At 51.6% G+C, this 22,223-nt stretch overlaps 1 protein-coding gene across 2 annotated transcripts in view; it reads left to right on the top strand.

Annotated features, from left to right (window-relative positions):
• Positions 1–22,223, top strand: part of SEZ6L (seizure related 6 homolog like) — a 148,213-nt gene that overhangs the window by 86,100 nt on the left and 39,890 nt on the right. The window contains exons 2-5 of one of the 2 annotated variants that reach the window (XM_044990548.1): positions 1,790–2,527; positions 4,545–4,678; positions 20,382–20,574; positions 21,830–22,015. In XM_044990548.1, coding sequence (XP_044846483.1) covers positions 1,790–2,527; positions 4,545–4,678; positions 20,382–20,574; positions 21,830–22,015 — 1,251 coding nt within the window. Of the gene's footprint in view, positions 1–1,743; positions 2,528–4,544; positions 4,679–20,381; positions 20,575–21,829; positions 22,016–22,223 lie in introns of those variants that run through there. The other variant, XM_044990549.1, reaches the window with a different exon arrangement.

Raw genomic sequence — 22,223 nt, 5'->3', positions numbered from 1 at the left:
AATTACTGCCGAAACCACGGGACCGGCGGACCTCCCGCAGAAACGCCGCCGAAGGCTGCCTGCCTGCCGCCCTCACAGCGACTGGCAGGCCCAGGGCCGCCCAGAGGATTCCGGGGGCCCAGGGTCTTCGGCAGCGGGGGGCCCTTCCGTTCCGGGACCCGCCGCCGAAGTGCCCCGAAGACCCGCGGCGGGAGCCCCCCTCCGCCGAATTACCGCCGAAGCGGGACCCGCCGCCGAAGCGCAGCCCGGTCTTCGGGGGTAATTCGGCGGAGGGGGGCCCCCGCCGCGGGTCTTCGGGGCACTTCGGCGGCGGGTCCCGGAACAGAAGGGGCCCCCCGGCGCCGAAGACCGGGCTGCGCTTCGGCGGCGGGTCCCACTTCCCCGCTGCCCCGGCCCCAGCCTCTTACCCCCGGCTCCCTCCTTGCCCGGAGTCTCAGCGCCTCGCCGGAACAGCCGCAGCGTGTGGCTGGCGGGGCCTGAGCTCCGTCCCGCTCAGAGCCGCGTGGGGAGGGGGCGGGGCTCAGCCCGGAGCTCCCAGCCCCGCCCCCTCCCCACGCGGCTCTGAGCGGGGCGGGGCTCAGGGGCCCCGGCGGAGACTCGGCGCTTGATGCGCTGAGGCTCCAGGAGAGGGGCGGAGGCGGGAGCCTCCGCTGTTCTCTTGGGGGCCCCTGCGGAGCCCGGGGCAAATTGCCCCCTTTGCCCCCCCCGGGCGGCCCTGGGCAGGCCACCCTCTGCGGGCTTGCCGCCCCAGGCACGCGCTTGCTGCGCTGGTGCCTGGAGCCGCCCCGAATAGAAAAGATCTCATTTGCACTGTGTTTAACCTTTAGTTTGGAGGATTTGGACTCCAAATGTGCTTGTGAGATAGGAGTGGGGTTTGCATTAAATTTCTTAAGTAAAGTGTATTAAGTACCTTCCCGAGCAATCACTGCTTTCGTGGGAAGTGTTTATTCTGTTTGATTTTACTTTATGCTACATTTTATGTAGCTGTTCTGCCACAGACCATTTTACCCTGAGGACTACAGCAGAATCAGATAAATTGTCTGAAATAGAGACTTATTTATGACCAGTCTCCACAGCTAAACTCTGGGGACTAATCTTTGACTAATCTTTTCTGTCTTTTCCTTTGCCTAATTTTTGCCAGAAGCTGGGGATGGGTGACAGGGGATGGATGACTTGATGATTCCCTGTTCTTTTCATTCCCTCTGAGGCACCTGGCATTGGCCACTGCAGCCATTGATCTGACCCAGTCTGGCTGTTCTGATGTTCTTCGCACAAGAGTGTATTGGCTGCGCTGTCTAAACAAAGCAGTAGTTTTATGTGGTTAGAAGGTAGGAGATCAGCTTGATTAGGCATCTGTCCTCCATTGGGCATGCAGTACAGTACACGCGTGACAATAGCAAGGAACAACAGCACAATCTATCTCTTCCAAGTAAACCTATTGGCTGATGCGGATTGTAAAATTGTAGCAGTTCACAGAGACTGAGCTACAGCAGTAAACTCAGCATGAGCAAAGGAACCTTTTGAACCAATGACTTTTAGCAAAAGGGACTCAGAGATAAGCACTGAATTGAGCTGTGAGATAAGGCTCTCCGGGTTTGGCAAAAATCTCAGTGTCAGTCAGTCAGTGCAGGGGCCTTCTTGCTCTGCCATGATCAGAATGTTTGTGAGTGCAGTGGGGAGCGCAGGCCGCTGCCGTTCTCCCCGGGGGTTGATTTAATGCAGTTAGGTACAGTGCATAATTTCATGCCCAGAATTTTCAATGCATCTCTTTTCCCTCCCTCTCTTGCAGACATTAACTCAGAGGGGAAGAATGCCCCTTCAGGTACCTACCCACTGGGCTCTGATGAACTCCCAAACAACACGAGTGGCAAAGAGAAGGGAGAGCCCCCCCACACCACAGCTCACAACCTTGCTCAGTCGGGAGAAGACTTCTTCGATTCTGTGACTGAGAAGACGACTCCGTTGCCTCACAGAGATGTTCTACAAGAGCCAGCTTCTGCCCCTGAAGCCCATACAAAACAAACTTTCCCTTCCAAGAAGAAGCCACCTTCTCTAAAGCAAGTAAACACCGCAAGGAAGCACCTGAGACCCCAAACTACCCCATCAATGCTTCAGAGAGCTGCCTCTCAGCCAAACCTGCCAGGCCCCAGGGCCTTCACCTCTGCTGAAGAGCCTCATGTGCTGGGGAATGGGATTACTATGGCTACTGAAGCCAAGCAAGCAACCCCTGAGCTGCCATTGTGGGGTGGCAGGAAAGGAAGCAGTGGCACAACCAGCCAGTCTCCTCTGCAGATTTCTCCTTTTACGTTATGGCCTGTGATCCACCAGCCCACTTCCCAAAGCCCAGAGACAGTAAAGCAGCCTGTGGCTGCTGCGGCTGCTGTAGAAGGTGATACAATCGGCCCCAGTGCCAACAAGACAAGCAGTGCAGAGAACGAGATGAATGGATCTGCTTCCGAAGAAAGTCAAGAAACAACCACTTCTACCATCATCACCACCACAGTCACCACCACCGAGCACACACCAGGTAAGCCCCCTCTCTGCATGGCCACAGCTCCACAAACCCCGAGCCGCAGGAGAGGCGGGTGGAGTCACCAGGCTGTGAAGCGAGAGAGGACACACTTCCTGTGTCTGCAAATGCAGCATGCGCTTTTGGAGCTGCCCAAGAGCTTGCACGTTTCATTGGTGTAAAAAATCTGCACCAGTGCAATGGCGTGGCCGCTTTCAGGAGAGAGCTGCACCTGGCTCTTGTTCGAAAGGCAGCATGGCGCAAACGCAGGAGAGGGAGAGGGAGCCAGCTAGCAATGCAATGGCATAGACACTGAGATTGTAACCCAAAGTCAAATCTTTAATGTATCCTTGGGGATCAGGAAGGCAGTTCTAGTGGAACCAGCAGAACTTAGTGAATGTGGAGCAGGAAACTGAGTGTTTAGAATAACCCAGGCTACAGCTAAGGAGGAAGTCTCTGCTCGCAAGGAAGTGCCTGGCACGTGCCACCTCCATCCGTTGAGCGAGCAGCGTTGCTCCAGCTCACAGGGGTTAGCTCGCTTCTCTGCGGTGTGAGACGGGCCCAGGAGCCAGAGGCCATGGGCTGCCAGCAGGGATGCACATGGTGGTATCAGGGGTAGCCCACAGGGTAATAGGTTTGTGGCATAAAACCAGGGATTTTTCCATCTGTCATGGGGGGCTCGACTCACCACAGGGGCGGCGCTGCCCCTGTCACTGTGGGGAATTGCTCACCAGCTTGACACCCCGGCCAGCAGTTACTCTCTGAGCCCGCGCGCCTTCTCGCGCCAGGAACCGCAGCATCTTCTTCTGGGTGACGCAGCCCTCCGGCCAGGTCCCTACGTACGTGGTTTCCCCTTCCGGGGACGTGTATCAAAGTCCCTGCTCACCAGCCGTCTCTGTCAGTCCTCCCGTTCACTGCCACAGTGGCTGGCAGGGGAATCCAGGCCTGGTCTCTACTCCAGGTTCCGGCTCAGGCTCTCTGAACAGCAGCCCAGGTGTGGTTCCCTCCTGCACCCTGCTGCCTTTCCCTGAGCCTCTTCCTCACCTCCTGGCCCTCCCCAGGCCTCTGGGTTTGCCAGCCTGAGCCCTGGGCTACTTGTCCCTATGGCCCCCCAAGTGCACCTCCCTCCTCCTGGGGAATGCCTGCAGACTACCTCCCTGCAGCTCCTCTGCTGCACGTCCTGCCTCTCCCCACACAGGTGAGCTTCCCCCAATCAGGGCTTTCCTCCCAGGCTTAATTCTCCCCTATTGCATCCTCACTGGCTGATTGCGCCCCCTTGAGCTCTTGCAGGGCCAGTGCGGGGAGTGCACCCATCACCCCATCAGCAGGGCTGTCTGGGCCCCATCCTGGCACTAGTGAGAGTCGTGTTGTGTAGGGGAGGCAGGAGGTGGCACTTCATTGTGCACTTGTACCTAACTTTCCTCACACACCTCACTGCTGTTAGGATGTTACTAGCCTGCCGTCCTCCCTCAGGGTCAAGCTCCTGCCAGTCAAATAACAACCAAACTTCCAGGTAGGCTATTAGAAAAAGCTACGGTCTATGGGCCTGATCCAAAGTCCTTCACTGGGAGTCGTTCCATTGACTGCCAGGGGCGTTGGACCAGGAGTCTGAATGAGCCGTGCTATGCGGTGCATTTAAAAGGTGCAGGTGTTGTGCTCATTCCAGAAGTGTTCGGATGGTTGGCAAGGTCTCTCTGGCAGGAAACACGGCGTTGTGGCCTGCAGTGAACCACCTCAGTCAGGGGCACTGTTTGTTCATATGCAGAAATGAAACAGGAGTGACTGCCGGAATCTGACTCCAGAATCTCAGTCTCTGATTCCCTCTTGCTGGTAAGTCACCTGCAGGAATGGGCTGGGCTTTTTTGGTCAGAAATCTCTTTTAAAAAAAGAAAAAGGGAAACAAATTTTTCTTAGCTCTTTCCCCATCCAAAACCTGAAGTGTGGAAGGGGAGCTGTGACTGCCCACAAGGCTTGTTCCTCAGCCAGTGGGAAGCTACCCACAGTTCACTATTAATTCATGTGGCTTTGCCTCCAGTTATCTGCAGCATGAGCTTCTACGACCCAGAAGGCTACATTGACTCCACGGACTATCCCCCGCTTCCTGTGCCCAACTTCCTGGAGTGCACCTATAACGTGACAGTCTACACGGGCTATGGAGTTGAGCTCCAGGTAAGAACACGGTGGCACTTCGGGGCTGCTGTTTCCCAGGTCCCGTCCCACTGGGGTCAGCCGCAGAACAGTCACTGACATGGCGTGGAAACAGCTCTCGCTCCTTGCTTAGTGTGTGCAGCTGAAATGAGCTGTTCCTGGGAAAACGGTGCTAATATTTCCCTGAGTTAGAAGCCATCCTGGAAGCCTGGCCAGGTAACTGATCGATAAGCCCCAGAAGGAGAAGAGCAGTCGCTACCTGTCCTTGAAACATGATTAAAACAACATCAGTGTAGTCTGTGCACTAGACTAGAGTTCTCCTTGGGACCTTTTCCTTCTTCAGTTTTCCCCATGTTACAATTTGTTTCTTATTAAGCTACATCCCCTTTTAATCTCTGTAATTAGCAATGTGCACTCAAAGGAACGGGAGAGCTTGTTCCCACCGTTGTGTGTGGCTGGACTGAAGAAGAGGGCTGACCTTGTTGCAGCCTGATGGCGCAAGCAAATCCGTGCTGGAAAGGGTGCGCATGGAATTCAGTGGAGCACGGTCGTTAAGTGGAGCAAGCATCGGGGCAAACACTGAACCGCTGGCATTTTATGCATATTTTAAAACTTTTCTCTAACAATGACTCTGTCGCCTGAATCCAGAGGGTGCTAAAGACAAACTGTTCTGCTGTAAATTTGCCTCCCGTTGTAATCCATCCAGTGACACCATTCCTGACCTTGCTCCATTGTAGGTCAGGGTTTTAATGGAGCATAAAATTAGCCTCTCCGCCTTCAGAACTCCCCTTTTCACTTTGCTGATGCTTCTGAGGCTCTTCGCCATTATATTACAAAAGCAGATCTGCGTTTGCTGAGCCCAACCTTGCCTGGCTCCGAGCACATATCTGCTCTGCATGGGCAGCATTCGTTTCTCACCAAGCTGTGCACAGGCCAGGAGTCATGGCTGCATGACACACAAGTACACCCAGATCTGCTAAGCCACTGGGGTCTCTGAATGTAAAGCAAGTCAGTCAGTAGGTTTGAATGTACACGCAGGCCGGCTAGGTAGCAGCAGGGGAATGTAGGGAGCCTCCCCACCCCCCATACACACACCCCTCACTAACTCTCGCCACTATGCCCAGCCCAGGCCCGGGCACAATGATCTGATCACAGATGACGGGGGTAGGTTTGAGTTGGGGGGGCTGGGGGATGTACGGGGGGAGAATTTGTTTCACAGCCCCGTACCACAATGTGAAAGCTGGCTGCCCTTGCTAAAATACTCAGCCCACTCTAAGCAACATCCTTAGAGCAAGAGGAACAGCCAGGCCTGAAGCGTCCAAGAACGGGGAGTTTTCCACCGTAATAGGCACATTTTGGAGAGCAGGACGGGGGTGGGGCGGATGTGTGGAAAGAAAGCATGTCTGAGCCTAGCGCTCTGGAGACATTGCTGGACAATGGTTAATCTCTGACAGAATAGAGCAGAGCATTGCTCAGAGCAGAGCAATACGTGGAAACAGGGCAACGTTTGGAGGAATCTGTGCAAAGCCGCCTAGGGACAGCTCTAACTTTGGACTTTTGAAGCCAAGAATATAACTTACTGTTTCGGGCCAGCAGCCCCTCTTTCCCGGTGTCCCCCTCACCGAGGTGAGCAGTGCTCACGTCCCTTCACGTGTGCGGCTTATTCCTGCCTGCTGGCCCAGCCTCAGGGTGAGGCGTGGGGTAGCCAGAGAGTGGAGCTGTCCCTGCTGCTCTGGACTGGGAAAGTCCCATTGCTAGGCTGGGCCGCAGGAACGCCCAGGGGACACATACAGCTGTTAAATGGACTCAGCTAACCCTGTTCTCTTGCCTGGCTGAGGGCTGGCGAACAGGGCTCTGAGCAGGTACTGATGGAAAGGGAGCCAGGGGGCCCATTCTTCCATATTACGGAGCAGGACACTGCGGTACAAGTGTCCCAAGTACAGGCAGGCTGGAACCCACCTGCATAACTTTGTCTCCTGCCTCCTCAACACCAGCTGCCTGGAGATGAAAACAGCAAGAAACTCTTCCCCTCCATCCAGCCTCTAATGATCTCCCTGGCAGATGGGCTAGAATCTATGAGCAAACTGAAGGGAAATAAGGAGAAATGGGAAATCCTTGCTCCTAGGATCCCCATGCTGGAGAAGCCTCTCCTGGGATCACTGAATCGGACGTGGGGCACCATGCTCTGGTGTTAAAAGCTGGCTCACCTACCGCCAAGGGCAGCAAGCTCTGTGGAAGACTCTTTAAGCAGCTTTCCGATTGATTTCAGATGGAGGCTGGAAATAGCATGCAGGGCACGTGAGAGACAATTGATCTCTCTTCATGCTTTAACCTCTATATGGCATGTAGTGTATGAAATATACAGGTGAATGTGACAGGGACGTGGCTGCACGGAAGGATAGTCCTTACGCCCAGAATATCACCAAAGATACAGAGCACTAGTGTGTGCAGCTAGAATAGTGCACGCTTGGACTTCGCAGGCGGAAACGCCCCTGTGATTCCAGGTGTCACTGTTATCCTGTCACTCCAGTTTAGAAGGAGATAAAAGGGAAGTCGCTGAGCTGAACCCTGGATAGGTCACAAGACCAACATGAAGGTAAATTACCTTAGAGAGACAATCAGCAGGAGAGGGAATTAAATGCCCTAAATGCCACGTGAGGTCCATGCAAATCATCAGTAACTGCAGAAAATAAACAAACACTCAAAATATGAGAAGCCTTTGATTCACCTCCATACCAAGGGCTTTTGGCACAGGGCTAGTGAGGCTGAATATGTCTACCAAGTGCTTTGCTGGGTAGAGACGCCATCCAAGGGCTAATCATGATTAAAGATGTAGACGAGGAAGCAGGCTGTCAGTGTTTGGGCTGTCCCTGGCCCCCGGCCCCTCCACTCTCAGGGGAGCACTGTGGTCTAATGATACAAGCACAGGAAATCCTGACCTCTAATCCCAGCTCTCACACCAACTCCCCGTGAAGCCCAGAATGTGTCACATCCCTGCTCCAGGCCTCAGTTTCCCCTCTGTAAAATGGGGATCATTGTCTTTTTAAATGCCTCCCTTGAACTGGTATTTTAAGGATTAATTATCCAGTGTTTTAAAGTGATCAGAAGATGGAAAGTGCCAACTAAGCATCAGTTATTATTCGCACAGCCCTATCAGAAGCTGTTGAGGATGGGTTGTTTAGTCACACACTACTCACGGAAGGAAATAACATGGGATTTTAGGATGGCCTGAATGGCTGATCAAAGCACTAATGACGATTATCTTTACCCATCCCTGAGGGATCCCGGCCTCACACATCTAGTCTGAAGGAGAAGAGAGAAGCCCGGCGTGATGGCCTGATGAAAAGATTAATGGCTTTCCCGCTGCTCCCTCTTGTTTTGCCAGCCTGTCATTTAGAATCCCTGTTCCATCCTCTTTTAATTATTTTACATGTACAGATGCTCCCAGCTTCACCGGCTACAAAGCTAATTACATGAGTCAGGTGCGGAAATAGTGCGATGCCATTCTTTCCCCCGCCATGGAGTCACTGTCGTGCTGGTAATTGCTGGCATTTAAAGTGAGTTTGATTGAATTCCTGACTCCTGTAATGGAGAGAAGCAGAAGAGGCCTTGCTGAAAATGGTCACAGTGGTGGAGTGGCAGGGGAGAGAGACAGAGAACCCCACCTAGGATATTGGGAAACACTATTTCACTAGGAGGGTGGTGAAGCACTGGAATGGGTTCCCTAGGGAGGTGGTGGAATCTCCTTCCTTAGAGGTTTTTCAGGCCCGGCTTGACAAAGCCCTGGCTGGGATGATTTAGTCGGGGTTGGTCCTGCCATGAGCAGGGGGTTGGACTAGATACCTCCTGAGGTCCCTTCCCACCCTGAGATTCTATGAGTCTATAACACCGTTAGGGCTGCATCAGCTAAACTGGACAGCCCCATTCATGTTATGCAACTTTGCAGTGGCTCCTTGTTTGGTCTCTAAGTGGCTTTTGTGCTGGTGCTGGGTTTCCTGGGCTGGAGACTGCACAGCCATATCATGGGCAGCAGCTGTGCAAACTCCCTACCCCGGCCTGGAAGGGTCGCCGGGCGACAGAATAGCTGAGCATACGTCTGCACTGCAGCCGCTACAGCAGCCCGGCTCCAGCGCTGCAGCCGCTGTCGGGTAGACACTCCCTGCATTGCAGAAGGGTTTCTCCGTCGAGGCAGCTGATCCACCTCTCCAAGAGGCAGGAACTAGGTTGGCAGGAGGACTCTCCTGTTGATCTATCTGTGTCTACGGTGGGACGTAGGTCAGCCTGACTACGGCACTCAGAGCACAGGGTTTTCCATAGCCCTGGGCGAGGTACTTAGGTTGACTACGTTTTAGGGGTAGGCCAGGCCTTAGTCCCCTGCCCACTGCAAGCTTTGGCAGCCTTCCTGGGAGCACTAGTGGAGAGAGCAGGCTTTGTGGCATGGACACACACACATCTCTCGGTGCAACAGAGCTGGATTCCTAAGTCAAACCCCTATGGAGATCCAGGGGATTCGGGCCTGGTCCACCCCCCACCAGACACAATGGAAAGGCTCCCTCTGGTCAGGCCTAGTGGTCAGAGCCAAGAGCCAGAGTCAGGAGTCAGAAACCGAGCCGGGCTGGAGCAGGGCAGGGAACAAGGGAGGCAAAGGAGCGATCGCAGGTGCAGGCCAAGCGCTGCTGCTGGGCTGAAGAGCAGTCCTGGCGATGCCACTCAGCCACGCACCCCAGGCCCCTCATCTCTGACATTAGGCCCCAGTGGTATTGGGAACTGTCCCTTTAAGTGGTTTAGCTGCCCAGACAGGAAGGCTGCGGTAGGGGTGCTGCTGAAGCCTGGGTTCTGTTCTGCAGAGGTACTTGGGAACTACATCCCTGAATTAAGGGGATCTCTTCCAGCCCCTGGGGCCCCGCGTGCTGACTGCCCAGCACGGCCCCTGCCCCAGCGCACATTGTTGTGTTCTGCGCTCTGGAGGGACGGCCTGTGCAGATCCCAGAACCAAACGCTGCCCTTTGACCCTGTGTCAGCAGCACTGAGGGGAATGTCTAGGTCAGAAACACACAGGAAAAGATCTCCCTGTTTAAGCCTTTTAATGGCATCACAGCAGCAGCAGAGGAGAAGGCAGAAAAACTGAAGCTGAATTTAACCAAAAGCCCGTCTCGGTGATGCATTCCACCTTTGGCTAGAGTAATAACCGTTAAACGGGTTGATGGAAGGGAAAAAATCCCGAAGAGTGACGATTCGTTACCACGTTAATAACATCTTGTAACATAGACCAAGAGACAAAACGGCGTCAAAGAGAAAAGCTCCTCACCGTGTCACTGTGCTGGAGTTAAAAAAAGAGAAAGAAAATGAAAGTCCCTGGCAAGTTCTAATAGCTTCTCTCGAGCAATTCGCTCCTGCACGTGCCCCTGAATGGAGAACCCCTCTGCACACCTCAGCAGCTCTGCCATCCGGGCCTTACCCCAGCCTGAACCCCGTGAAGTCAGTGCAAACTTTCCCATTGACGTCAGTGGCCTGTGAATCTGTCCCTTAATGAATTACAGGGGAAATTCACCTCTGTGCATAAGGCCTAGGTACCACACACAGGACCGAAGCGGGATTTGAGTGCTACCTTGGCCTTGTGGAATAGAAGTGGCTCCTAACTAGGCTTTATGCTGGCGCTCTGCCCGGGGTGAATCTCACCTTATTAGACGTTTCAGACCCCGGTCCTCCTACCGAGCCCACTGCAAGCTGCCCAGCACGTCAAGCCCTGAGCCACTGCTATGCTACAAATTAGGTCCCCACATCACAGCGATAAGGACAGAGCAGCTACTTATAATAAAATTACATTTATAAAACACTCTTGACATTTCTTGGCAAGAAACATCATTTCCTTAAAGAGATTTCAGCTGAAATGTAAAGGTGTTTGGGTTTTTTCTAGGAGGCGAACGAGCCTGTTAGTTTGGGTTGGAAGGATTCTTCCCCCTGCCCCCGTCTTAATGACACATGTTCCGGGAGCTTAAATTAGTTCACTCTTTGATTTCCCTTTGCAGTTCCTGGCAGGAAGCTGCACATATGGTACCTTCCTCCCTGGCTGATGATCCCTGGCACAAGGCCACTGTATCAGTGCGTAGCTGACAGTTATTCCAGACACAGAGGGGAGTCCCAAGGACTGTGCTGTTTACCTCCCTCCCAGTGTTAAAGGAGAAATCTGCTTCAAGAGAGCAATAACCCCCGCAGCTCTTTCTTTCATCCTCTTCTGTACGTTTCCCAAGTACAGACTAACCCGAGACAGAATTTGAATAGCTGGAAAGTGACTGCTGCCATGCAGGCTGCCAGATAGAGCAATAGCTCTGCAAAGCCTTCCCTTGCACAGGGCCTGCTGCCGACACACTTCAGGAATGCCTGCGAGTAAGATTTCTGGGTAAGTGCTGCAATGCATTAATCAGCACCTGCCCCCTTCAGAGATCTGTCTCCAGCCTACAAACCAGTCTGAAATTTCTCCTCCGCAGACAGGTCCTGAAAACGGGGAAAGCAGCCGTAAAGCAGAGCAGCTCAATTCTCATTCTGCTCCAGTGACTGTTCCTTTAATATTTCCCTTCTTAATTTGTCAGCGTGACTTTGGGGCTGGCCTTCACCTGCCAAACCTGGTTTGGAACCAGAACCATCCTTGAGTGATTTCAGCACAACGCGTGTCAGGACGACTCTGGATTTTTTCAGTGATTCAGAACAGACACAACGAGCTAAATCCAGCCCAGGTGAAAACCCACCAGAAGTCAGTGGAGTTGCATTAATTTATACAAAGGCTGAGTTTGGCTGTGTTCGTATCAGCTATTCCAATTAATCCACCCCTAATCAACAAGGAATTAGTGTTTAAATCTGAGCCCAGGTCTCTGTCTGCCTAGAGAGGTTTTTCATTGGGACATTTGGCATTGGAGACTGGAACAAACAAGGCACATGTTCGTTGCATGCTCCTGTGCACATAGGAATTGAGCTCTCAGTTCTTGCCTCTCATTCAGGAAGCCCAAGAAAAAGTTAACTGCCCCCCAAAACAAGCACATGTGCAGGAGTCTCCACACCCCCCCCATGCCAACGCCCGGCACAGAGCCCTAATGCTGCTCCTTCCCTTCTGAGAGCCCCCTGGATTCGCGTTTCCTCTCCCACCAATTTCACAATGGTTTCAATGAGGTGTCCCCTGATTTACACTGGGGTCAGGGAATGGAGAATCTACCTGCCCTCTCCTCCCCCAGCCCAGACTGTTAGTCTGAGCCGTCCAGGGAGCGTGTCAGGGAGCCAGGACCCACCCAACCCATCACAGCCTCAGTAAATCAAAGCCAACCCATTGGCTCAAGTCTGGAAGTGAAGTGGAGCCGGTGGGGGCCATGCATTCCCTGCAGCTAATGCGGCCGGAGGGAATGCACCATTGGCCAGCAGCACCCCGGGGTATCCCCAAGCTCTCAGTCAAGACATCACCAAGGCAGGGCTCACTGTGGCCAGGTCTGGAGCCTAAAGAAAACTCTACAAAGACCTAGCTGGGGCCCATTTGCTCAGCCATGCCTGCTAGGCCTGCAGAAGCTGCTGGAGAGGGAGACACCCGAGATCACCTCCATCCTGTGAGCAGAGAGGACAGCCCTCGTTGCCATGCTGGTCCAGTGGTTAAGGTGATAAGACTTAGGAGAGCCAGGTTCAACTCCCTGCTCTGCTTCAGACTTCCTGTATAACCCTGGGCAAGTTACTGAGCCTCTGTGCCTCAGTTTCCCCATCTATAAACACAAGCCAGATTGCAAAGTGCTTTCACATCTACAGATGAACAGTGCTGCATGGGGGCCAGGGATCCTTCCCCAACCAAGCAGCTTTGCATCCCGCTGGCTGGCTAGGACTTGGCCTCAGGTAGCTTATGCTCCCAATGCTGGCCAGGCACTGGGAGAGCCAGCTTGCCAGCGGGCTCTGAAGTGCTGAATGATGCTGAAGGTGGCTTGGATAGGGAGCACAGCCTCTCTTGGGCCAGCACAGTTGCTTTTGTTGTTCTGTTTCCAGGCTGAAAAAGTGAACTGCCAATTTGTTTTCCTTTGAAAAATTCGAGACGAAAGCAGCCTACAGGTCAGTGGCGGTGACCCAGAATTGCTGGCATTATCCGTCTTGTGGATGAGTTCAGCTGTTATTACCCCAAGTTATAAAGCACGGCCCTTGCTCATATTCCCAGTGATCATAAAACCTGGCCGGAACTTGCGACTAGTCCCATAAAGTGCATTATTGCTCAGCACCAGCAGACTAAAGGCATTCGCTCCTCAGCCTTCACAAGGCGCAACGTGGCTGTTGACAGCAGGGCTGGTCTGCAATGCCTGGCTGCAGCGATCAGACTGGTGCCATCGCTGAGGGCAGTGGGCAGCTGGCAGAGCCCTCAAAGTAAGCAAAGTGGCTCTGGCCTTTGTCCCTTCTCTCTAGCGTGGGGCTCCTATGGTACTAATCCATGTGGCAGCCAAAGAGATGATTTCCAAGGGCAGTTTAATGCGTGTTGATGCTCAGTGGGACTGGAGCATCTCACTGTCCTTTGTGTCATTGACACCTCACCGTAAAGGACCTTCGCTGGCACATCTAAAGCCCTGGCTATTAGGAATCCTTTTCTCAAGCTACCCGGTCACGAGAACCATGACCCCAGCTGTGCTTCTTCCTTTAATCTCTCCACTTTCTTCCCACCCCCATCTGGGGTTATTGCACCATTTTCTCTCCTAAGTATAATGTGTGTCACATGGATGTGGACACTCAGACTATAACCGCATCCACGGGCATTCAGAGAAGGCAAACGCTGCTCTTTTTTATAATGCGCCTCTCTTCTCTTTGCTGGAGTCCCTTCTTGCACAGAACGCTCTTTGAAGTCAGTGGTCCAAATTCTCCTTGCCTTACTGAAACAGGTTAACCTATTGACCGCAAAAGGGCTACTCGCATGAGTAAGACTAGAAGCAAGTTGGCCCTTTTCTGCATATAATTCTTGCCAATTCACCGCGGGTGAAATTCACCCCTGTGCAACAGCTCAGCACCAAGACTGATCTCCCACTTCTGGTCTGAATGGGGACAGAAGTGGCAGCTCGGCCTTGGTGAATTTCAAAATTCCTGGACAAGTAGTTAGGTTCACAGATTCACAGGGGCAGATCCCCCGCTGGTGACATTGACTTCACTGGAGCTGTGACAGTCTACACCAGCTGAGGATCCGCCCCATGGATAGAAGACATTGGTATGTCATCTCCTCTGACCACCTGCGTAACGCAGGCCAGAGAACCTCACCCGCTGTTGTCTGCATCAAGCCCCTCAATTCTGTCTGAGCTAGAGCATAGCCAGGGCTGGCTCCAGGCCCCAGCACGCCAAGCGCGTGCTTGGGGCGGCATGCCGCGGGGGGCGCTCTGCCGGTCGCCGGGAGGGCGGCAGGCAGGGCTCCGGTGGACCTCCCGCAGGCGTGCCTGCGGAGGGTCCGCTGGTCCCATGGCTTTGGTGGAGCATCCGCAGGCATGCCTGCGGGAGGTCCACCGGAGCCGCGGGACCGGCAGAGCGCCCCCCACAGCATGCCGCCATGCTTGGGGCGGCGAAATGGCTAGAGCCGCCCCTGAGCATAGCCCAGGCTTGATGTCTCAGCTGGGTTCATAAATGTTCTCCCAGCTTAAAATGCTGGAGGAAAAGCTCCTGTTTCTCCTCGTTTCATGTCTGCTGAAAACTTTCTGCCCTTGGCCGTTCTCACAGCTGCCTTGCCTACTTCCTCACTTGCTGCCTCTAAAACGAGGCCCCTTCTAAACTAAACTCCTGCTCTCCTCATTTAACCCTCCAGTTCCTCCTGCCTCCAAAGGGCTCCAGCAGCACTCGCTCGCTCATCGCACAGCCTTGAAACTTAGGCCTTATGCTGGGATGTTGCTGCTCACTCTCATAATCAGGACATCTCTGGTAACCTGGCAGAGCCAAAGAGCCTTGCAGCTACAAACTGCACTGGACACAAGCTCTCGGGGAGCCTCTGTACTGCAGCCGAGTGTATTCAGAATGGCAATAAGGGAGCAAGGAGAAAAGAGGAACGTTGATTTTCTACAGCTCTCGCTTTGTCAGCATTAGGGGTTCAATGCGGGAACATCATGAATACAGGAGAGGGGTTGAAAGGCATCTGGAAAATTACATAAAATATGTAAATTTCAGGGTCCCCATCCAGCCATGCCCTTAAGCAGATGCTTAATTTTAAGCAGGTGAATAATCAAGTTGACTACTCACCTCCTGAAAGGTAAGCACGTGCTGAAGGGATCATGTGGATCAGGGCCTCAAGGCATATTTTCCTCCTGTGTTTAAGGAGTCTAGTGAGACAATAACAAGGCTCTGTTCTGAGCTTGATTCTCACATATATCCCCTGAGATAGGAGCTATTGACCTCACTGATGCCAGGACAGATGTACAGTCTATGCACCGACTTGCATCATGAAATTACATAGAAGCAGCAAAGAATCCTGTGGCACCTTATAGACTAACAGATGTTTTGCAGCATGAGCTTTCGTGGGTGAATACCCACTTCTTCAGATGAAAGTCTTGCATCCGAAGAAGTGGGTATTCACCCACGAAAGCTCATGCTGCAAAACGTCTGTTAGTCTATAAGGTGCCACAGGATTCTTTGCTGCTTCTACAGAACCAGACTAACACGGCTACCCCTCTGATACATGAAATTACATGAAACCCATCTTTGTTTTTAAAAAATTAAACCAAAACTTCTCCTGGCAACCAATAGCTGTCAAGGTTTCTTTTTGGTTAGAAATGATCATTTTCTCACTCAAGGTCTTCTCCGGCATCTGTCAAAGTCAATGGAAAGGTGCCCATGCATGGCAGCAGGAGTTGGTTGGGGGCTTTATACAACAAAGGTAGATTTTTAATGGCACAGGTGACAGGTGCCCGACTCTTCTTCAAAGTCAGCAGGAATTGGTCACCTAAGTCTACTGGTGCCTTTGCAAATCTCCCCCCAAGTCAGCAAGGCAGGAAACAGATATTTCTGCTGGGGCCAAGGAAACCAAGTGGTGAGAGTTTTAGAATGTGTACTGCCCACTACTGGCCAAAACGTGTACCCACACATGTATATACGTCACCACCTGTTCCTGTTCATCAGCTGGTCTTACAGCTGGTCCGGCAAAGGGCTGTGTTCTTAAGTCGAATCTGCCCAAAGCGTTGTGGAGACTCACTGGCCTGCGGGTGACTGTTTAGAGGGGAGGTCACAGGCGAAGAAGCGCTTTGCACCCTCCAGACCCAGTCCTGTAGTCCTGGATCGTGAGGATTTGGCTCTGAATGAGGAAAGGGTTTATGGGTATTTGGGGAGGGGGAGTAGTTTCATTGTTAATCAAGTTTGGTGTCATTTCTCCGGAGGAAATCTAGCTCCTTGCAGCCAAGAGATCAAAAGGCTCAAAGTGCTGCTATTGCGTTAGGAGGCTCCTATCAATGTGATATCCAAGGGCTGCCGGAGCTCCTGGCCTGGGTGTTACAGCACATCTGCTGGTGTGGGGAAGATGATCATTCTTCTGTGATGAGAAATCAAGCAAATTTTATAACAACAACAACAACAAATTCTTCTAGTCACCACATCATCACAAGCACATGCAATTAGAAGCTAATGCTTTGGGAAGTGCTAAATATAGGGCCTTGGTCTTCACATCCTTACGAAAACAAATGGCAGCTGTTGAGTATCTCATTGCCGAAATACCAGCCTCTTTATTATGCTAAAAGAACATGGAAAACAAATGTGGGGTTACTTGTTAACTACCAGGTTCCAAGCACTAATTAAAAGGCTTTTCTACTGCTCACTGGAAATATTAGCTGCTTTCTTTTCTGTAAATGGCCATCTATGGAAGCAGTGGTACCTACAAGCAGATGCCTTCTGCAAAGAGCTAATTGTAAACAACAATTTAGCTTACAAAGAAACCTGCTTTTCTCTCAGCTCTCTGGGCCACCTATTTCAGTCCTAGAGCAGCTGCTTTTGCACCTTCTTCCCCAGGGTAGAAGCTAGACTTTCTTATGCTGCATTCCCCCTGTGCAGTTTGCATTTTCAGAGTTCTCTGTCGCTGACTTTTAACTCCTTCAGGCTTCCTCTATGTCCAAGGGCATTGTTGGAGCAGGTCACTTCCTGCTAGCGGCATTTCAGTGAAGGATTCCAGCCAGATTAAATAATAAGCCACTTTTTTCCTGTCGTAGTAGGAAACCAGACCAGGAGTGGAGGGAGGCTGTTGTATCATTCAGCAGTGATCACTGCAGGAATGGAACCAATGGCTGCACTGACAGATCTCTAGTAAGCCCGGCCCAGTTCGCCTTGGCTGGGTTGCAGGGACAGTGACCTTTAAGGAGCAGAGGGCTTGTAAGAGCTCCATGACTGTTGCAGAAAGAATGAGGAGTCCTTGTGGCACCTTAGAGACTAACACATTTATTTGGGCACAAGCTTTCGTGGGCTAAAACCCACTTAATCCGATGCAGGGAGTGGAAAATACAGTAGGAAGATATATATATACACACAGAGAACATGAAAAAATGGCTGTTGCCATACCAACTCTAACGAGACTAATCAATTAAGGTAGGCTATTATCAGCAGGAGAAAAAAGCTTTTGTAGTGATAATCAGGAAGGCCCATTTCCAACAGTTAACAAGAAGGTGTGAGTAACAGTAGGGGAAAAAGGTTTTACTTTGTGTAATGACCCATCCACTCCCAGTTTTTATTCAAGCCTAATTAAATGGTGTCCAGTTTGCAAATTAATTACAATTCCACTCTGATGACTATTGCAGTTGGCTCTGTAATGTATGTGCTGTGGTCACTTTCCAGAGGAGACACAACAGCCCAGATGTCCAGGGCTCACAGGAACCCTGTGGGCACTAGTCAGCCATTGGCATCTACAAATGTAGGTGTTCCCCGCATTGCGTCAAAGCCATCCTGTGCAGAGAGCAGACGCTAGTCTCAACGCAGCCCTCTGCATGGGGCAATGTCACAGTGCTCTGGCACAGTTCAGGTTCCTTCCCTTGAAAATGTGGCCCTGTTATTTCAAGGCCCTGGGGAGCTGCTTCTGGTTACAGCAGGTTTGCCCGAACCAACACAATGGCACTTCATCCTGGGGCAGATCCTGTCCCAATATGACGAAAGCTTTCTGTAGGCAGGGCCGTATGGGAGGAGGGATGTGCATGGAGAGCGAAGGGCCTCGCTGAGACAGAACCTGTCTGAGAACATCCACCAAGCTCAGGCTCACCGCATGGAGGGCAGTCAACGCACACCGAGTTACTATGGAAACGTAGCAAAATGCACCTTCTGAGAGCAGGAGCTGACTGGGAGCGCAGTGATGAGACCATGTGCATTGCTCAGGGGGCGAAATAGCCATGGCTTAGGGGTGATGTGCTATTCTGCCTACTAACTTCCAGTCACATTATCACATTTGTCCTTTTCAGTCACTCAAATAATTAACAGTCTTAAAGTATAACACACTCCCATTCACCATACCGGCACCTCTCCGAAGCAGCTGTCCTCTCCAGAATCTCAGCTTGCTTGCTTGCTTGCTTTGAGTCCATAGCTGTTCTGGGTGAAGAAGAAAACCTTAGCCCTGGGTGTAACAGAGTCAGCTGAAACTCTCCCTGAGCGCGACACATTCCTCCAGTTATCTCAGCAAGCGGGTAACAGATGCCCTGTGACCACGCAGCCATGGAATCACAGAAGTGTAAGGCTGGACGAGACCTCAAGAGGTCATCTAGTCCAGTTCCCTGCATTGAGGCAGGACAAAGCAAATCTTTTTCATCCTGACAGATGTCTGTCTGTCTGTCTCTAACCCGTTCTTTAAAACCTCCAATGACAGGGATTCACAACCACCCTTGGAAGCCTGTTCCAGAGCTTAAATGTCCTTATAGTTAGAAAGATTTTCCTACTATCTAGCCTAAATCTCCCTTGCTGCAGATTAATCCCATGACTTCTTGTTCCACTTTCAGTGGACATGGAGAACAATTGATCACCCCCCTCTTTATAACAGGACTTAATGTATTTGAAGACAGTTATCAGGTTCCCCCTCTGTCTTCTTTTCTCAACACTAAACATGCCCAGTTCTTTTTAACTTTCCCTCACAGGTCAGGTTTTCTAAACCTTTGATCATTTTTGTTGCTCTCCTCTGGACTCTCTCCAATGTGTCCATGTCTTTCTTCAAGTGTGGTGCCCAGAACTGGACACGGTGCCCAGCTGAGGTCTCACCAGTGCCGAGTAGAGCAGGACTGTTACTTCCTGTGTCTCACATACAGCACTCCTGTTAATCCTCCCCAGAATGATACTAGCCTTTTTTGCAAATGCATCACATTGTTGACTCATCTTCAATTTGTGATTCATTCTAACCCCCAGGTCCTTCTCATCCAGCGAGGTAGTCCCCATTTTGTAGTTGTCTGTTTGATTTTTTTTCCTCCTAAGTATAGCACTTTTCACTTGTCTGTACTGTATTTCATCTTGTTGATTTCAGACCAATTATCCAATTTGTCAAGGTCATTTTGGATTCAAATCCTGTCTTCCAAAGAACTTTCATCCTCTCCCAGCTTGGTGTCATCCAGAGATTTTATAAGCACATGTTCCATTCCATTACCCAAGTCATTAATGAAAATATTGAATAGTACCAGACCCAGGACGGACCCCCTAGAGACGCCCTCTCAGTCTGGTAGTGAACCATTGATAACTATTCTTTGAGTACAGTTTCTCAACCAGTTTTTCACCCACTTCATAGTAGGTTCATCTAGAGCATATTTCCCTAGTTTGCTCTTAAGAATGTCATGTGGGACTGTGTCAAAAGCCATACTAAAAATCAAGCGATATCACCTCTACTGCTCCCCCTCCCCACGGGCTAGGCCAGTAACCCTGTCAAAGAAGGAAATTAGATTGGTTTGGCCTGACTGATCTTGACAAATCCAGGTTGGCTACTACAGTATTTATAGTCCTGTAATCTAGGTGCTGCTGCTGCTGCTGATGGTAATGATCACTTAAAGGGCAGCGTCACTAACTTTTTCGTTCTTCGGGGAAGAAAAGAGAGGGAGGGTCACAGATATGCACAATTGACGCTGAGTGATGGTTCATTTGGAGCCAAAAGTGGGCGGAGGTTGGTAGGTACCACCACTAATTTCCCCCCAATGAAGGGGGAGCCCAGTGGCACTCGGGGAGCAGCAGGATCCTATTTTGAACATCTCCACAATCTACTGTCATTCACATGGGCGGAGCTTATTGTATGGGTGGAGCTCGGAAGAGTACCCCTGTACCTTCCACCTTCTTTCCCCCCAGTATGACCCCGATAATAACAGCCTAATTTAACAGTGCAGTAAATTCATGTTGGCACAAAGGTCCCGTTCCAGCCTGAGTGTACATGTCTAAAGCGCTATGTACTCCAGGTGCCATGTAAATCGCAATACCCCCGAGGCAGCTCTCCATGCAGGACAAGGACCAAGTAAGAAGCACAGTGGGGTGGGGGTTCAATCAGGGAGCTGGGAAGCAGGGGACCTGGGTTCTGCTACTGACCCAGCCAGCAGCTTCCTTTGGCAGGTCACCACAGTGTCCCCAGCTGTGAAGTGGGGGTAACACTTTCCAGGCGTGGTGCAGCACTTTGGGCTACTCAGCTGACAGGCCCTGTCAGTGCAGAACAGGACCATGCTAAGCAGCCGAGAAGGGAGGTGTCCGCATTGCGTAGGTGACCTGGGAGCTCGAGCGCCAGGCCAGAGTAAAGCTCACAGTGTGTTTGTCTGCTGTTAAGGTGAAGAGTGTGAACCTGTCAGAGGGCGAGGTGCTCGCCATTCGTGGAGTGGACGATGACAACTTGGTGATCTTAGCCAATCAGACACTTTTGGTGGAGGGTCAGGTGATTCGCAGCCCAACCAACACCATTTCCGTTTACTTCCGGACATTCCAAGACGATGTGGTTGGGACTTTTCAGCTTCATTATCAGGGTACGTGTTCATAACCCGAAACTAGTGAGCCCCTCCCAGCCCCAGGGGTGAGAACCCAGCGGGGGCCTTGCACACCAGCCCCCCGGCACAGCCAGGCCAGCAGCATGGTCGAGTGGCTGGGGCAGTGGGCTGCAACCCAGGAGACTTGGGTTTTGTTCCTGACTTTCTCACTGATTCGCTGTGTGACCTTGGGCAAACCACCTCACCTCTCCCGTGCACGGGGCTGCTCCATTGCAGTCGGGAGACGGAGGGGAGGAGGGAATCAGACCCTGGGTGTCGTCTTTGCAGAATCCTTTCAGAGCCCTGGCTAAAGATGCTACGTGAGCGGGACTTGTTAGAAGATGAAATGTCCTTCCCCATCTACTGTGCCAGTCCCTCTGCCACTGGCACTGTATCCTGAATGGCTATTGGGCCACAACTGCAGTCATTACAAGCATGGGCAGAAGCACATTTGCTTGCCATTGTTTGGTAGCTCCCAAGCTCAGGGTGAACACAGGGACTGAGAGGCGAAATACCTCAGCCCCCATTCAGCCTAAGGCCTCTGAATAAAACCAGTTCGTATCCATTGAAGCTGAACACAAGCTGCCCCCTGCACAAGCCTTTGCCTGCTTAGGAGAGGAATTAATAATCAAACACTAACTGCAGGCTTCTGCCCCTTGTGGGATGTGGCTGTGTTCTGTGGGACTGTGCTCAGAGGGTCTGCTCCAGCAAAGCAGGTAGGCATGTAAGTAAACCCATTGTCTTCCTGTTCTTAGAGTTAGGCTCATGCTTGAATGCTTTGCTGGATCAGGGCCAGAGTGAGCAGACGTCTCTATTCTGGGACGCTTCCCGCATAGACACAGGTTAGTTATTTGTACGGGCCTTGACAAGTCTAGTCCTTCTGGCACATTTCCAGCAGTTTTATTTTCCCCTAGGTCCACTGTGTTCTGTTTCTGTTCCCATAGAGAAGCCCACCCTACAGGGACACGTACGGAATCTTTATTTTTCCCTGGGACAGCTACAGAAAAATAAACTACTACAAGTGAATTCTTGTTAGAAACAAGATTAGAAAGGACGTCTAATCGAAAGCACGAACAGGTGAAAAGTCATTAATCAATGGTTCAATGGCACAGACACGCAAGTCTCAACAATGGTGTGTCTGGGCTAGTGTGACCAGGTTCCAGCACCTCCTCAGCTTTCACCCACTCTTCCTATTGCAGAATTAGGCAGAGAAGACAGTGGTGATGCTTAAAATCTCGCTGTGTGTTTGTTCTAGTGTTCATGCTGAGCTGCAGCTTTCCGCGGAGGCCTGACTTTGGAGATGTCACCGTAATGGATCTGCATTCCGGTGGAGTCGCCCATTTCCATTGTTACCTGGGATATGAACTCCAAGGCCCCAAACTGCTTACATGCATCAATGCATCTAGGCCTCACTGGAGCAGCCCCGAACCTGTCTGTTCAGGTACAGTATCTGATCATCAACACAGGTGCTAAGACAAGCTGGACTCTAGAATAATTTAGTGTTAAAAGTTGAATGTGAGCCTGGGAGAGGGGAAAACTGTACCAAATTCTGCTCCCATTTACATCAGCGTGCATCCAGAGTAACTATCCGAGTCGGTGGAGTGACACTTCATTCGAGTAAAGTGTGACCGAATGGGCCCCTGCCCGGG

This window comes from Mauremys mutica, chromosome 16 (assembly GCF_020497125.1).
Source record: "Mauremys mutica isolate MM-2020 ecotype Southern chromosome 16, ASM2049712v1, whole genome shotgun sequence".
Classification (NCBI taxonomy): Eukaryota; Metazoa; Chordata; order Testudines; family Geoemydidae; genus Mauremys; species Mauremys mutica.
Note: the sequence above shows the minus strand (reverse complement) of the source record. Positions and strands in the feature narration are given on the sequence as shown.